Below are 15493 nucleotides of genomic sequence, written 5' to 3'. Positions count from 1 at the left end.
AGCAGTTTATCTGTCCCTGTACCAACCAGTCACCCCCCCCCCTCCCACCTCCCTCACCCCCATCCTCTGGGTGCAAAGACACACACGCGACACACATGACTGAATGGGTGGCAGCAGACGTATTCACAGGTCAAATGTGGACAATAAAGGGGAAAACAAACAAACAAACAAAAAAGAAATCCAGATATCTTTACCTCGTTGCTCAACAAAGCAGCGTTGAGTGTTCGGCTTATTTCAAACATGTTGCGCGATGAGGTTCTAGATCTGTCCTTTGATTAGATTTTTTTTTTTTTTTTTTGGGAGGGGGGATTCTCTTCAGTTTTTCCTGCTCCCTCCTGTTTTCTTCACTCACTCTGTCCCGGGAAAAGGAAAAAAAAAATTAAATCAATTGGGAGGAAAAAAATGAGGATATATATATTGAAAAAAAATCCTCTTTAATTTCTGATAGGGGAGCTGTGATATTTCAATCCTGTTTCTCAGTGTTTTTGATGTTGTTCTTTCGCTCCTCTGTCTGCTGATGGACTTCAGGCTGGATGTGGCTGTTTTGTTGGAGGCGTTTGAGTGCGTTTCTCCACGCACAAACACGCGTCTGAGGAGTCAGTGCGCTGTCTTTTAAAATCTCCCCAGAGTCAGCACATTAAAGGCAGGCAGCAAGGCAGGCAGGCAGGCGGTGCGTCGGGCTGGCTGGCTGGCTGGCTCCCTTATCTTTCCCCCGCACACTGGCTCACACAATACGCTCCGATCCTCACACTGCTCGCTAGCAGATTAGCCTGTCCCAAAACATAGCACTTAGTTTAAACTCCCCTCCCTTTTTGCTCTCTCCTTCTCTCTCTCTCTCTGTCTCTCTCTCTCCTCCGCATCACTCTCAGCTACAGTTCACCATGTGACCACAAGGTGGGCAGAGGGGCCACATCCCCTTCCTCTCTGCGCATCTCATATGGTTTAGATTTTCCTAATTTTTTTCATTGTTTTGATGAGTCAGTTTATAGGACAAACTCACACTAAAGATCACCCAACAAATAAGGAGGAATATTGTCAGTAATTAGTTGTATTTTGTTATTTATGGAAGCAGATTTAGGTAATCAGTGGAGTAAAATCTCCAAGATCATAAGGGACCCCATTATAGGTTTGGTTTTATGGATTCCTCTGAGGGAAAATGAGGTTGGGCTGAGCTTGAAGGTCAGGTGGTTGTCCTTTCTCCTCAGCAGGGTGTGGCAGGGGGATGACGAAGCAGCCAGTCACAGCCATGGCAGGAGCTCCTTAACAAGTAGGATACAAAAAAGAAAAAAAAAAGACATGAGTCATTCTTTCAGGAAGTATATACCGTTGACATTTTCAGAGCTATGATTTAATGTGTATCTGCTGTTGGAACTGGCCACTGTGGTTCTCATGGTAAAATAAAGTTGAGTTAAAATACAATGTTTCAATGTCTCAACGTGCTTACGTCAAAATATGACGGAATCAGTTTAATTTAAAATGTAAAAAAATAATCACAAATATTCCTACAAAAGCTTATTGTTATGTTTCTCTTTCTGTTATGTTTTTCTTTTGATATTCAGTTTTGCTTTGCTCTTTGTTTTATAGGTTTTTATGGTTTAATTCTTATTTTGTTGTGTTCCTTGGGTTTTTCTCAGCCACTGTCTCAGTCTTGGTTCTGTTATATTTTCTTTTTAGTGTTCAGTTTTGCTTTACTCCTTGTTTTCTAGTGTTAGTAGTTTTATTTTTATTTTGTTGTGTTCTCTGGTTAATTCTTGGTTACTTCTAGCTCTAGCTCTGTTATGCTTTTCTTTTGAGTATTCAGTTTTACTTTGCTCCATGTTTAATAGTCTTAATGGTTTAATTCTTATTTTGTTTTGTTTTCTGGTTATTTTCAGTTTTCAAGGTTTTTATTTGTTGCCCTCTGCTGCCCTCTTGTGTTCTCCTTTTTCCCTAGCGCTTTTCCTCTCCTGCTCTGTGCACACCTGCTCCCTGTCTGCTCATTAGCCCTCTCTTTGTTTCAGTCTCCTATAAATACTCTCTCTGTTCAGTTCTTCCTTGCTGGGTCCTCATCTAACTTCCTCCAACTCTGTCTCTCTGAGCCTTCCTCTCCTAGATTGAATTCCCCCCTGATGTCTCAATTGTTTCTGGTTTGTTTTGACTTTGTTTTCATGTTTTGATTTTGGGGATTTTGGATATTTGGAATCCTGGTTTTTGTTTGGATTTTTTGATTTCCTGCCTCTGTTTTTCTGTTAACCTTATATTAAACCCAAAAGAAAATCAACTCTGCCGCCCTGCCTCTGTATTTTGGGTCATCCATCCACTACCTAATCATGACACTTATGTTACAGATAAAGCCAAGGACACAATGTGTAAATTTGCATATAATGCAAATAGCTTTTTACCTCTGTCTGAGATTCAGTCAGATTGAACCTTCCCTGTTTTAGGTCAGCAGGATGGCCAAAAGACTTTCTATCAAGTTAGAGTGATGCATATATTTTTAACAATAAAAAATTAAAAAGTTAACATGCATTTCTTTAGTATTTAGAAGAATGCTTTCAAATATTTTGTGCTTTCTGAAAATCATCTGCTGTAACTTGTTTCTGCCTTTAAATTCTCTCTATTCGGGCCTGAAATCAAAGCTTTGCGGTGGCCAATCCAAAACATTGAAGTAATCGTCCTTAATCCAATTTGCTGCTTTGCTTTGAGTGATTCTACCTTTTAAGACTAATCTGTACCCAAGCTTTAGCTTCCCAGCTGATGTTTACAGATGTTCCCTCAATATTTTCATATATTGGTCTTTTCTCAAGATTCTATCTGCTTTGCAATGCTCTAGTCTCCCATTTATTCAAAACATCCACAAATAATGTTGATACTATAGAGCCTTTGTACTTCATAGCTGAGTTAGAGCTTTCAGGCTCACAAACTAACTCGTTTTATGTTTAATCAGACTACAGAATATGTCTTCAGAGATTAAGGGTGACAATTATTGGCGTCATCAAACAAGTCCAGATTTGTTTGGTCTGGCCAGTGGTCAACACCGCAAGATGCAGCCCTTGGTAATCTTTTAAAAGACTGTGAATTATTTTTAAATAGTCTAGTATAACTTCTGGAGTACAGTAATGGCTTCTTCCTCGCTGAGTTTAATCTATCTTGAGAGAGGCATGTTTCTCTGTGAATGAAATCCCTTTCTTATTTACAAGAAAATTAAGAAACAAACCACTGGACATTGTTTTCAAAATTTGAAGACGTTTCGCTTCCCATCCAGAAAGCTTTCTCAATTCAAAATGTCTGGAGTATCATCGGGCTTATAGAGTGGCCCAAAAAAAAGCCCTGTTATGGCTTAGAAAACATGCAAATTGAACCGAAAAAACAGGTCCACCCCTTAGTTATGGGGAGTCGCTGAGGTCGTTTTTGGCCTGCAAAACCTGATACTGGCACATGTCTATGTATAGGGGATTCTTTGGGGTTGTTGGGCTATTAGAACAGGCTAATTAGTCTGTTAATGATAAAGAACTTGGGCAAACCAGTTTAATTGTTATGATTGTAGCCCCTTTAGCGGATCTAATTACACACTTCATTCACCTGCCGTTGCCTCCCCGCTCTCTAACTATCATTGATCTTATTCACCTGCTTTCTCTGCTGTATACACAGCTCAACCCAGCTATCGGGGCCAGATCATTATTCTCCTATTCTTTGTTTATTCGTGTTATGCTGTTGTTTCAGTTATTTATGTTTGTTTCAAGAGTTTTGTTAAGTTCCTTGTTCATGTCCTGAGTCTTGGAGGCCAGTGCTTTCAGAGGGTTTGGTGTTTGTCTCCTGTCTCCTGGTTGTGTCCCTGCTCTTCTCCATTGAGCCCACAGGGTTTTGGCTTGGCATGCAGGAGCTTCACGGGTTCTGGTCTTTCTCAGGGGAGCCCTCAGGGTTTTGGCTCGGAACGCATTGAAGGTCAGTTTTAATTCCTGTAAGCCTAGCTCCAAGGTGGAGAACAGTTTAAAGTTCAGCATTTATCCTGATACCATGTCTTGTCTATGTCCCCCTCTACCACTGAGCCTGCCTGTCTGCATCGGCGCCTGTCTCTCTGAGCATGCTGCCTGACTCATAGAACTCTGAACCTGCCTTCATGCTCCCAATAATTCCTTGAACCCTAGATCTCTCTATTTCTGTTCAGATTGGAACCCATGGTTGGGCTACAGACTCCTGGATCTTGGAACTGTCCGGTTCTGAACTATTTCTCTGACCTGGATTAGTCTCCTGCCTGCTCACTGGGGTTGCTGCATCAGGGACACTCTGGAAGGCTCTGGGCTGCATCTCCTTTGGCAGTCCATCGGCTGGATCCTGCCTTACTCAGAGAGGATGGACTGAACTGTTAAACCAGGTAGTAACTCACTCGAATAATCATCTCCTGTCAGATGATCATGGTCACTTACCCGTGTTTCTCCCACATCCAGAGTGCCAGTGCCTCCTATGGATGCTGTGGTCTGCTAATCCTTAGCAGCCCGTGTTTCTGTTCTGTTTTATTATTTTTCTGTTATTTAACGTTTTGAAACTTCCCATTGTCCGACTCACGATGAATACTCGGTCCATCTGTCCCGGTTTATGACATTAATATCTAGCAGAGGTTGTAATAGTGAGGTAAGTCTCTTCAGAGTTACAAGAAAATTGCTTGTATGTAAACACTTTCATTTTAATTTGTATAAGCTATAGAGACATTTAGAATTTGACATTTTTGTTGTTTTACTAGTTTTACTTTATTTGATTTATGTCCCAAAATAACAGTGCAAATAGCATTTAATGAGCTGCTCAGCAGGGCATTTACTCAAATGCATTTTTTCCAGGAGTGGAGCTTTGAGATTGTAAGATTGTATACATTTAGATACCTTTCATGGAAATAAATAACATTTTAAGGAAAAAGACAGATAAAACAATATCAAAAGGTAGCCCCTTCGAACTGACATGAAAAAGGAAGTAGATGCTTTAGGATCAACTCTAAATAGACAAATGTGATGCAAATAAACCTGAGTACATATTTGCTTTTTCTCCAACACAAACCACCAGAAAATATTATAGCAGGGGTTTATAGGCAGGGCCCCCGAAATACTTGTTGCCTTTCTTCCTCACATGCATTATACATTTTCCAGAATCCTGAGCTTTTGAGCCAAAATTCTAAGACCCAGAGTATAATATTATTAAAGTCAAATACCTGAGCCTGTAAATAAGGTGCAGAGAAGGTTGTTGATACTTGAAAGATCTGGGAGGGTGAACAAGGTTCAATTATGTGTTCACAACCAAACATTAATAACATTTTTTTTTTTTTTTATCAATTTCTTACAATCAACTTGATTTTCCTCCCTGCTTTAAGACAGTTTTATTTGTATTCTATAAAAAAAAAAAAAAAGACACCCTGTTACTGTAAGTGTACATCTGGTGCATTAGTCAATCTGTTTTGAGTAAATCTCAGTTCTCTCTTGGTCCGCATATGGCCTGGGGTTGTAATTTTAAAACCGTGACGCTTAAATAGGATTGATAGGTTGTGCTCCCTTATGGTTTATTACTTACATTTATTTATGATCAGCATTATTTCCAAATAGATTTTTATTTCTTGTAGTTAAATAAAAATGTTACCTTATTTCAGCAAACTGACTGTTAGAGTGCATCTAAACGTTTAGGGGTAGCATATCATTCTATGCCTGTAGAACATAGAACATGTAGAACATAGTGTGGTAGAAGTGTGTTATGTTCAAACAGTTACTTTTTAAAACCTTTACAAACTTAAACAATGGAATCCCAATCCATTTTTAATTTTCTATTGTAGAAAACAAGGACAACATTCTAAAAATAAAGCAAGAAAAATCAATGTGTATATTTTTTAATTATTAATTAGGTCATTTTACTTTAGGTTTGTCTTACTCATGACTTCATCAGCATGGCAAAAGACCAATTCCCAGTTCTTTAAATGTGCTTTTTGCTGTCTTGAATTAGAGTCAGGGAAGTGGCCAGTTAATAGCTGCCTATTGACACTGGACCATCTGTTTAGGTGGATGCTGTCCAGCACATGTGATGGAGGCGGGGGTTTAGCAGGGGGATGGAGAGACGGAGAAAGTGATGGATAAAAAAAGGGAAAGAGATGAGACGGCCAGGGAACTGCAAAGTGAGCTGTTAAGAAATTCCTGGCATAACCAATATTCATGTCAACAGGGAATGTTAAAAAAAATAAAAAAATAGCTGAGACTCACACGGATGTGAGATGCAGCTTGTAACACTGCTTACATATTTTAAATTAGCACGTTGTCCTGTTTTTGTAGCATTTTCATCTGCTGCAGGATATGTGAAAACATCACTAACAACATCACTGTTGTACGGCCTTGGCTCCAAATCAGTTTTTTAGTTGTTTCTTTTTTTTTTTTTTTTTCTTTTTTTACGCAGAAAAGCACTGCTTAGCCACATCTCTGTCTCATAAAGCTCATGGTCTCTGGGGACAGCTGGCCCGACACAGCCCTGGGGGGGGAGCTGTCAGTCGAATCATCCAAAGTGAGGGCTGATTCCTCAGTCAGCTGCCTCTCAAGCCTTCCTCTCTGACCCAGCCTCACTCCCCTGAGCCCCCTGATTGCTGTCACCATAGTGATTCTCTGTGTACCGCTGCCTGGTCTCTGCACCCCAACTGATCCCGCTGCGCCCCCCCACCCCTCACACTTACCTAGTCTTTCACAAACAGCCTGTCTCCAGCTCTGTGCCCCTTGTCCCCAATGTTTTGATTTTTGCATGACTTGTTCCTTCATTGATGATGGATTTTAAGTGTGAAAAGTGCCCAGCATGGCAGGGTAAAAGGATTTCCCTGTACTTGGTGGAATATAAATACTAAAAAACAAATTTTCTGCCTTTGAGTAAACTAATACACTACATCTGAAGATTGAGTCTTAAACAGGAAATTCTTTCTGAGTTTACTTTCCGACAAATACAATGAAGGACTCATTTGACCAGTTTACATTTTAGAAGCAAGACATATCTACCTGAAAGAAATATCACTGCAGAGCCAAAGCTACAGTTTTCCACAGGGTGTTTTCTATTGCTTCTTCCAGTCACTGGCATCCTCTGATTAAAAGAGACATCATTTTCATTGACAGTCCTGCAGATCTTATCTTAAAGCAATAGTACACCCAAAACATGGTTAGCCTTCATTTTCTACTCACCCCCATGCTGAACAACACTCTGGAGTACTTTTTTGATATCTCAAATGCATCTGGAGATCTGGGAGGCTTCTTGCTGTCTGCTGACATTCAAATAATGGAGGTCTATGGTGCCCCAGGCAGAAAGGTCGATAAAAGTCCACAAAAAACGTGTCAATATTCCTCCATACTGCTCGTCCAATGTATTCCAAGTGTCCTGAGTGGGTAGCGTCCCTAATTTACTCGAAACGAAGTCATTTAGAATGTTTTTAGAGCATAAACAGTAGTGCATAGGATTTCCTAAAAGCGCGTTCACGAGTCTACGGAAACTGCGGCAGACCAAACCAGATGAAAGTGCGCATTCAGCGTCTGCTCTGCCAATAATGCAAGCGTAGAAGAAGAAATGTGCTGTTTACCTGTGCAAAGAAAGAAACAACGAAAGAAAAATGTCTGAGGACTTCAGTATTGAGGAAGAGTATGAGTTCTTTGCCGAGCTGAATGAAAATGAAGGCTAATCATGTTTTGGGTGTACTATTCCTTTAAGCACATATGACATATTCAAATGTTACAAATAATCTGAGGTTCAAAGTATTTCCTTTAATGGCTATAAATCTGAGAATCAGAGACACAATTAAAATGGGAATTCAATGATGGCATTGTATGCTCCTCATTTATTTGTAGGTGTTTTCTTTATTAATATTTAAATTTTTAATAGATTTTTATATCAACTCCTTGACAATAAATAAACATTACAGCATTAAGTTAAACTAAAAGCTGTAGCTCTTTACAGGTAGACATTAGGTTCAATTTTGTATAAAGTTCTCAGTCCTTGTTATATTTTTTTAAAGCCAATTTATGGGGCAATAATTGTTTATACAATGTTTACTGAGATCAGGGGAAGAAGGTAAGTGTCTGAATCTGTGCACCTATGGATGAATGTTTGGTAAAGTACTTTGGAGTCCCCTGGTTTGAAAAGTCCCTAAGGATAATTTAAGTGGTTACAAAGAAAAGCAGTAAAAAAAAATCAGAATAAAGTGTGTTTTTGTTTCCACCTTATAAATGAGACATAAATAATCCACACAGGGAAAGCAAACATTTCTCCTCACTGTGCTGCTTTAAAACAGGCTATTTTTTTGTTGCTTTAATTGTCTTCTCCTCATGATCCAAATCATAATGCTTCACCCTCTGACTGAGGTCATCATCACCCCTGTCTGAACACAAAGGCAAAACACCGTCAGGGATATCTGGCCTGCAGGTGCGATGTCCCCGACTACACTAGCAGATCCTTGTGGACAAGTTCTTGTGATTACCATCATGTCAAACAGGCTATGCTGTGAGCAGAACAGACTAGTAGACATGAATTCTAAAACCTATCATTTAATAAATGTCTGAATTATTTAAATTTTAAACCCTGAAATTTAAAAAGCAGAACAATGCTGCAGTTGTTTCCTGAAAGATGTAGCTTTGAACTAGCTTGAAATACCAGTGGTGCAGCAGTTAATCATATAGATGTCAAATCAAACAGTTTCTCATAATTTGGTCTGATAGATGAGCGAGCTTAACCTTCTAGTCTAAAGTCCCTGTGCATTAAAGCTCAAGGGCTCCTACTGGCACTAAAACTTTTAGGCTCAATGGTGTCAATATCTACATTACTGCCAAAAATAAACAAAAGAATGGAGTGATTAATTTATGATACTTTTTAACATTTTATCCCCGTTAGTAGATAGAACATACATTCCTATTACATCATTGTACATTTGTGCATACTTACACATTGTTGGGGATTTCCTTATTTTTCCTCAAATGTTATTTTGGCTTCATAATTATTGCAAAATGTAGACAGGAAAACTTAATTTAGCCTTACCTCTCATCCAGTTGCCCTTCGAAGGTGTGTTGCTGCAAGCATATAAGCCCTTTGCACACCTCCGCCAGGGCCAATCATCAAGTAGGATTCTGCTTTTGAAAAGGACTGTTGAGCTAGTAGCATATCTGCCCCACAACCGGATATTTTAAACACTTTGGGATGTGTTGTCGATGCATGTTTGCTCTTGCAGTGATCCGGTATCCAGACCATTTTCTGGCAATATTCACTTTTGTTTTATATTTTTCCATAACTGCTCTCACTGTGTTTCACTGTGGTTCCCAAAGCAATAAAAGTGGTTGGTTGACCCTTGCATACTGATAGAAATCAATGACTTTGTTCCACTTTTGGCTTTCAGTTTCATCATAGAAGAGCACATGTTGTTGTTTTTTTGAGACATTTTACCATGAAAGATTCTTTTTAATTAATTTCTTGTTTCAGTAGATCAGACAGTAATAAAGGCTGTGTGTAGTTAATGAAATCTAGCCAAAAACTTGTAGCTAATCATAATAAATGTTTATGCTTTTATAACACAGACCAGATTTATTTGGATAAGTTTTAACCCTTCTTTGATAATAGAAAATCAAATTATTGTGGCATAAATTTGCAATGGATTTTACAAAAACAAACATTAGACACTGCAAACAAAAGAGACTTGAAAACACAAATCTGAGGCTATAGTACCAAATACAAAGATCCACAGACATTTATCTGTAGTGAAATGTATGGTCTGGTCCTTTATAAGTTCAATCTGAAAAACTCACACAGAGAGAAAAGATAATTAGAAGAATTTATTGATAGAAAGTATAGTCTTTGGCGCTCAGACCTCGGCAGGAACATTCATGCTGAATTATGCTTTAACATGCATGAGTAGATAAATGAGAATAGGGATGTTCCCCCGGCCTGGAACTGGTGGTGGTTTAATCGGAGCTGGTTGACAAGGTGATCTGCTGAGCAGAATGTGGGACTAGAAGACTGAGGGAGCTGACGCCAGGCTTCACTCGGAGACTCGGGAACTGTCCATGATGAGCAAGCATGAAGCGACAGTGGAGAGGAAAAACTCCCCCTTGGGAAGAAACCTCTGGCAGAACCGGGCTCAACATGGTGGTCTTCTGCCGGACCAATGCGGTGAGACAGGGGATGGTGACAACTGGGATTAATACTCTCTGATGAGGTTGAGGTGAAGACGAGTCATGGATGACGATTCAGCTGCGATGGCGGGGAAGGGGATGGAGGTGGGTGAATTGTCGTCTGAATCGAAGTCCGACATTGCGATTGCAGGATAGCGCTGGGATGAAGATTTGGAGCGTTTATAAAGTGAGAGCAGGACGCTGATTGGGCTTGTGGTGGAGTAGTTCGAAGCTGAATGGCTCGCTTCGGAGACGGATTAGCTTCTGATTGGATGGAGGTAAGTCAGAGTTTCTTCAATTGAACTTCCGCTAGAGCTTCATTTGGGGATTTTCTCCACCTATTGGTCTGGAGCTTAAAGCATTTCCTAACCTTTAGTTGCTTTTGCAACTTGCATCATTTTACCTTAGCATGTGTTTGTATATGTGCATCTTTATGTATGTTTGAGATTACTTGGAATTTGATGCATACTTGGACTTTTCTTCACTCTTTGGGTGATTACAGGCTTTTTTCTTTGCTTTTTGTGTTTGCTTGTCTACTTTTTGCAGTTACAGGGCAATTTTGCGATTGTGCTGTGTTTGAAAACTGATATCTTTACTTAGTTTGTTAAAATTGTTAGAATGTAATATACGTTATTATCTATCAATTGTGACAAAATGGAAAAACAATAATTGTAAAGAATATTTTTCAGCTTTTTTAATTAAAAAAAGTATACAAACAAGTTTATGTCATAGAATATATGAACTACACATTTTATAACATAGTATTCTAACGACAATGGTTAATCATGTACAATAGAAACATCAACACAACAGAAATATACAGTATGTTTTTCTTCAAATACGTTTAGCTAAACATAGTAAAAATATCTTTTTTTCCTGAAGTTTTCATTGTAGATCAAAGACAAGGAACTTTGATGTATCTAATTCATTCTTCTCATGCTCCATAATTCAAGTTCAAACTCTTTTGAAAACGAATGACTGTACCACCAAAAAGATCTATAAATGACACGGTGTTAAAGCAATGACATAGCATTAAGGACAGCTATTCAATTTTCAATTTTAACAAAATATTACACAGCTGCTCTGTATTCTCTTCCTGTCATCCAAGAATTAATCATTCAGACCCATCTACTCTATCGCCTGTTGATGCTTGGTGTCATATATAGATCACACACTCAGAAAAAAAAAGAAAAAAATCATTGCCCTGTCCCTGCTCTTATTCATTTTCTCCTGTTACACCCTGCTTATAAGCTGAAAATTAGCACCAACCTGCACGCCTCTTACTCCAGGAGCTGCACACTGGCTCATCTGATGTACTTAATCAGGTGCAGCCTTTGTAATGGGAAAGGAATAGGGCCAGGCTTGATTGGCCCTGATGACATCTCTGCTCCAATTGTCTAGAAAATCTTCAGCTTTAATCAATCTAGTGGATAATTCCCAATCTTTGACTGCTGCTTGCAATTATTGGCTTATTTCTCTCTGAAAATACCATTAAAATTAGTTTTATTTCAGGTATGGCAGTGATAAAACGGAGTAATGCCCAGTAATACACATGACTAATATAGAATAAACCTAACATCAGTATACAGATTTTGTTGTGGTGTAATTGGAACATTTTCTTGTATATTGCTGTGCAGCATGGGTATAGGTTTGCATAGGGACCAAAGGGACATGTCCCTACCAAAAATTTTGGACCAACCTACTTGTACCTACCACCAATTACATGTGAATAACATGTTTATAATTTACAATACAGCGTTGTTGCAGCATAAGAGGAGTTCTGGACGACGAAAACATGTTTTATCTAAAATGCAAAATTTTTTATTTATTTTTTTACAAGTTTGGTATAATTCCTGCTCTAAGTGGGTCGCTCTGTGAGCTAAAGACATGTTTTAGAGTCTTTATACTCCAGTTAACGATTAATCGATTACTAAATTTGTTAACATTATTTCAGTAATTGATTAATCCAATGAATTGTTTCAGCCCTAAATAAAATACATGAAATGGGTTAAACAGAGTAACTACAGCCTAGATGTACAGCTTGTAGAGTGAAGTTAATATATTAAATGCTCAAATACAATACATTTATTTGGTGTCCCTTGAATCTATTATTTCGCTTTGTTTCATGATACAAAGAGAACATTTTAAAGATAAGAGTGGGTTTTACCTGTTCACCTCTGCAATTCTACAATTCTATATCTTCAAAATAGAAAAAAGTATAAATCCACATATAACAGACATATATAGACTATATTCTGTTAAATAGGCACAGATTTACCTACTGTCTGATAATTTCAAATGCAAACCTTTTCAAAGTGGAAAAAAGTCCTAATTCCTCATTCATCAGAGCCAGTTAAGCTTCAGTCATTGACAAACAGCATCTAGTGTGTGTAGTGCTTATAAAATTTGTAAAGATATAGCAAGAAATGCAGCTTTTCTCTTTAAACGAAATACAACCTGATTTTTAGGTCAATCATAAAAAAAAGGAGCATGCATATTTTTGCATAGGACCAATGACATCAGAAAAATAATGTTCCTACCAGAGTTGAAATCAAACCTACATCAAACCTTGATGTGCAGAATAACAGCGTTGTCATTTTCCACAAAAAGACAGTGATGGACACCGACATTAAAGACTGATTTATCTGTTTATTTAGGTAGACAGAACAGATGTATAGCTGTACTGATATTTCAGATATACATTTAGCTCTAAATTAATAAAAATCTAATGCATAGTATGCATTAAATCAATTATGAAATTTATTTTAAGGTAGAAAAATGTTCCAGAGTTTACATAGCTGCATAGAGCTCCCTACAGGAGAAACTCACCAACTGCTCACGTGGGCTCAGCCTCTCCCTCTTGCTCCGTTGCCGGGGCAACCCCAGAAAAGCGTCGGCTGCACTGATGGAGAGGAAGATGGAGGAAAACAATGACAGAGACGTCGAGCCTGGTGTGTAAACACAAGTATTATATTGCTTTAGCGTTTCTCTGATACAAACAAAAATAAATATCTCGTTGGTCTGCTGGCTGCCGAATATCAAGCTTATGCTTTCAGCCCTCGCTGTGCCTTTAAACATTGGCTCGGTATGCTAGTACCCAAGCTAGCAGGTGAGAGGATGTAAACACGGACTTTAACATTGCAATTGTATGCTAGCTTGACTTATTATATTTTTCACTAAAATATGTCCACGCAGTATAGGCTGTTTTCCGACGGGAGGATGGACCAGGTGCACTAACTGGGTTCCAGCTGAATTACTGTGTTCAGGAATCTGCAAAACAGCTAATAATAGCAAACGGTTTCTTTGCTGTTAAACTAAAGCCAAACTAGACGAATAACGATATTCACTAAAAACAACAGAGCACAGCGTGTTTGTTTCACATTCCCTATGGTTTATATATCATCTCTTTCTTGTGCTTTTTACAGTGTAGGTAAATCAGGAGCTCGCGTGTGTTTATTTTGACACACGCGAGCTCTCATATACACTATTAGAAAGCTCTCATATACACTATTAGAACGCTCTCATATACACTATTAGAACGCTCTCATATACACTATTAGAACGCTCTCATACACACTATTAGAAAGCTAAAATATATGGTCCCCCTCCTTTAATTTAGGCAAACATTGCTCAAATATCACCGAATCCAGATGGTTTGTTGTTGATGAAGAGAGGAATAAACACAGTTTAAGATTTGCAGCTAAATTAATTTGTTTCCATATTATGGAACTGCTATCAGGCACTTCCCATCATCTTGTATCAGTAATAAAAAATTATAAATACAAATTTGGTATTTGGTGACTTGACTTTTATTTCTGTGAGGCTGAAGTGAAAAAACTTGGAAAGAGACTGATTCTCTTGGCGTTTAAAATAACAATACAAAACAGCATAAGAAAACCGCATTTATTTTTTTTTATTTTACAATTTTGTAAACAACAGCTGCTGATTAAACTAAATGTCTCAACCTTGTATAATTTTACGACTTTTTATTTAACCAAGAAATGATCCGAAAGGCCTGGGAAATGATCAGATCCACTTATGTGGCTGCAATGCGCGGCGCGCTCCCGACACAGGTGGAACAGATTTTCACATGGGAACAGAATTTCGCACAACACCGGAAAAGGATCTCTGTTGAAGCAAAAACATAAAAAATAAAGTCGAGTAATGCCCATGCTTCTGTGAGTTGTTTAGCGGATAGCTGAGCATGAATCAATAATTTTATTTGATACAATTTCGGCCGGAGATAGCACAAAATGTACGGAGCTAGCCAGAATGACCTCCGTTTAAAACAACTTCCGGTGTAATGACGGTCCTTCCTGTTTCACTGAAACACCTTCCGTTTCAACTGAAATCCGCTAATAGCTTTTCAGTAGTATGTATGAAAGCTTTCTAGTAGTGTATATGAGAGCGTTCTAGTAGTGTATATGAGAGCGTTCTAGTAGTGTGTATGAGAGCTTTCTAGTAGTGTATATGAGAGCTTTCTAATAGTGTATATGAGAGCGTTCTAATAGTGTATATGAGAGCGTTCTAATAGTGTATATCAGAGCGTTTTAATAGTGTATATGAGAGCTTTCTAATAGTGTATATGAGAGCGTTCTAATAGTGTATATGAGAGCATTCTAGTAGTGTATATGAGAGCGTTCTAATAGTGTATATGAGAGCGTTCTAATAGTGTATATGAGAGCTTTCTAATAGTGTATATGAGAGCGTTCTAATAGTGTATATGAGAGCATTCTAGTAGTGTATACGAGAGCTTTCTAATAGTGTATATGAGAGCATTCTAGTAGTGTATATGAGAGCGTTCTAATAGTGTATATGAGAGCGTTCTAATAGTGTATATGAGAGCTTTCTGATAGTGTATATGAGAGCATTCTAGTAGTGTATATGAGAGCTTTTTAATAGTGTATATGAAAGCTTTCTAGTAGTGTGTATGAAAGGTAAAGCTTTTCACCAGTTTATATGAACAGTTCTCACTACTTTGTATGAGAGCTTTTGAGTAGATTATATAAGAGGTAAATGTTTTCACTAGTTTATGTTAGAGCTTTTTACTAGTGTTTGTGTGAGGTTTTCAGTATATTATATGGAAGAGTGTAATTTAATATGTGTATATGCAAGTTAATTCTGATTTATGTCCCTGGGGGCACCTCATAGCAACCTTCCCACCCCTTAAAGAACCGCGTGCCACTAGTATTTCTGCTTTCTGTGAGCACTTTTCCTTTCTGCACCTCATTAATGCTTGTAGTCAAAGAACAAAAATGGAAATTATTGACAATAAGATTTTAAAGATTGCAACCAAAGGAGAAAAAAAAAATGATATAATGCCAAATGTATTACACTGGGAATCATTTATTTTTGCGAAT

The 15493-nt window shown here is 38.1% G+C and overlaps 2 protein-coding genes across 9 annotated transcripts in view; one reads left to right on the top strand and one right to left on the bottom strand.

Annotated features, from left to right (window-relative positions):
• Positions 1–809, bottom strand: part of elavl4 (ELAV like neuron-specific RNA binding protein 4) — a 99677-nt gene extending 98868 nt beyond the window's left edge. For 2 of the 7 annotated variants that reach the window (XM_038281095.1, XM_038281096.1), the window contains exon 1: positions 195–808. In XM_038281095.1, the coding sequence (XP_038137023.1) occupies positions 195–242 (48 nt within the window). In that variant the 5' untranslated portion in view covers positions 243–808. Of the gene's footprint in view, positions 1–194 lie in introns of all 7 variants that reach the window. The other 5 variants (XM_038281093.1, XM_038281091.1, XM_038281092.1 and 2 more) reach the window with 5 other exon arrangements.
• A 12196-nt stretch (positions 810–13005) lies between these two features.
• agbl4 (ATP/GTP binding protein-like 4) overlaps positions 13006–15493 on the top strand; it is a 424654-nt gene continuing 422166 nt past the window's right edge. For both annotated transcript variants that reach the window (XM_038281088.1, XM_038281089.1), the window contains exon 1: positions 13006–13084. In XM_038281088.1, coding sequence (XP_038137016.1) covers positions 13039–13084 — 46 coding nt within the window. In that variant the 5' untranslated portion in view covers positions 13006–13038. The remainder of the gene's footprint in view (positions 13085–15493) is intronic.

This window comes from Cyprinodon tularosa, unplaced genomic scaffold (assembly GCF_016077235.1).
Source record: "Cyprinodon tularosa strain WSP-4 unplaced genomic scaffold, ASM1607723v1 ctg167, whole genome shotgun sequence".
Taxonomy (NCBI): domain Eukaryota; kingdom Metazoa; phylum Chordata; class Actinopteri; order Cyprinodontiformes; family Cyprinodontidae; genus Cyprinodon; species Cyprinodon tularosa.
This window is presented reverse-complemented; position numbering and strand designations above follow the sequence as displayed.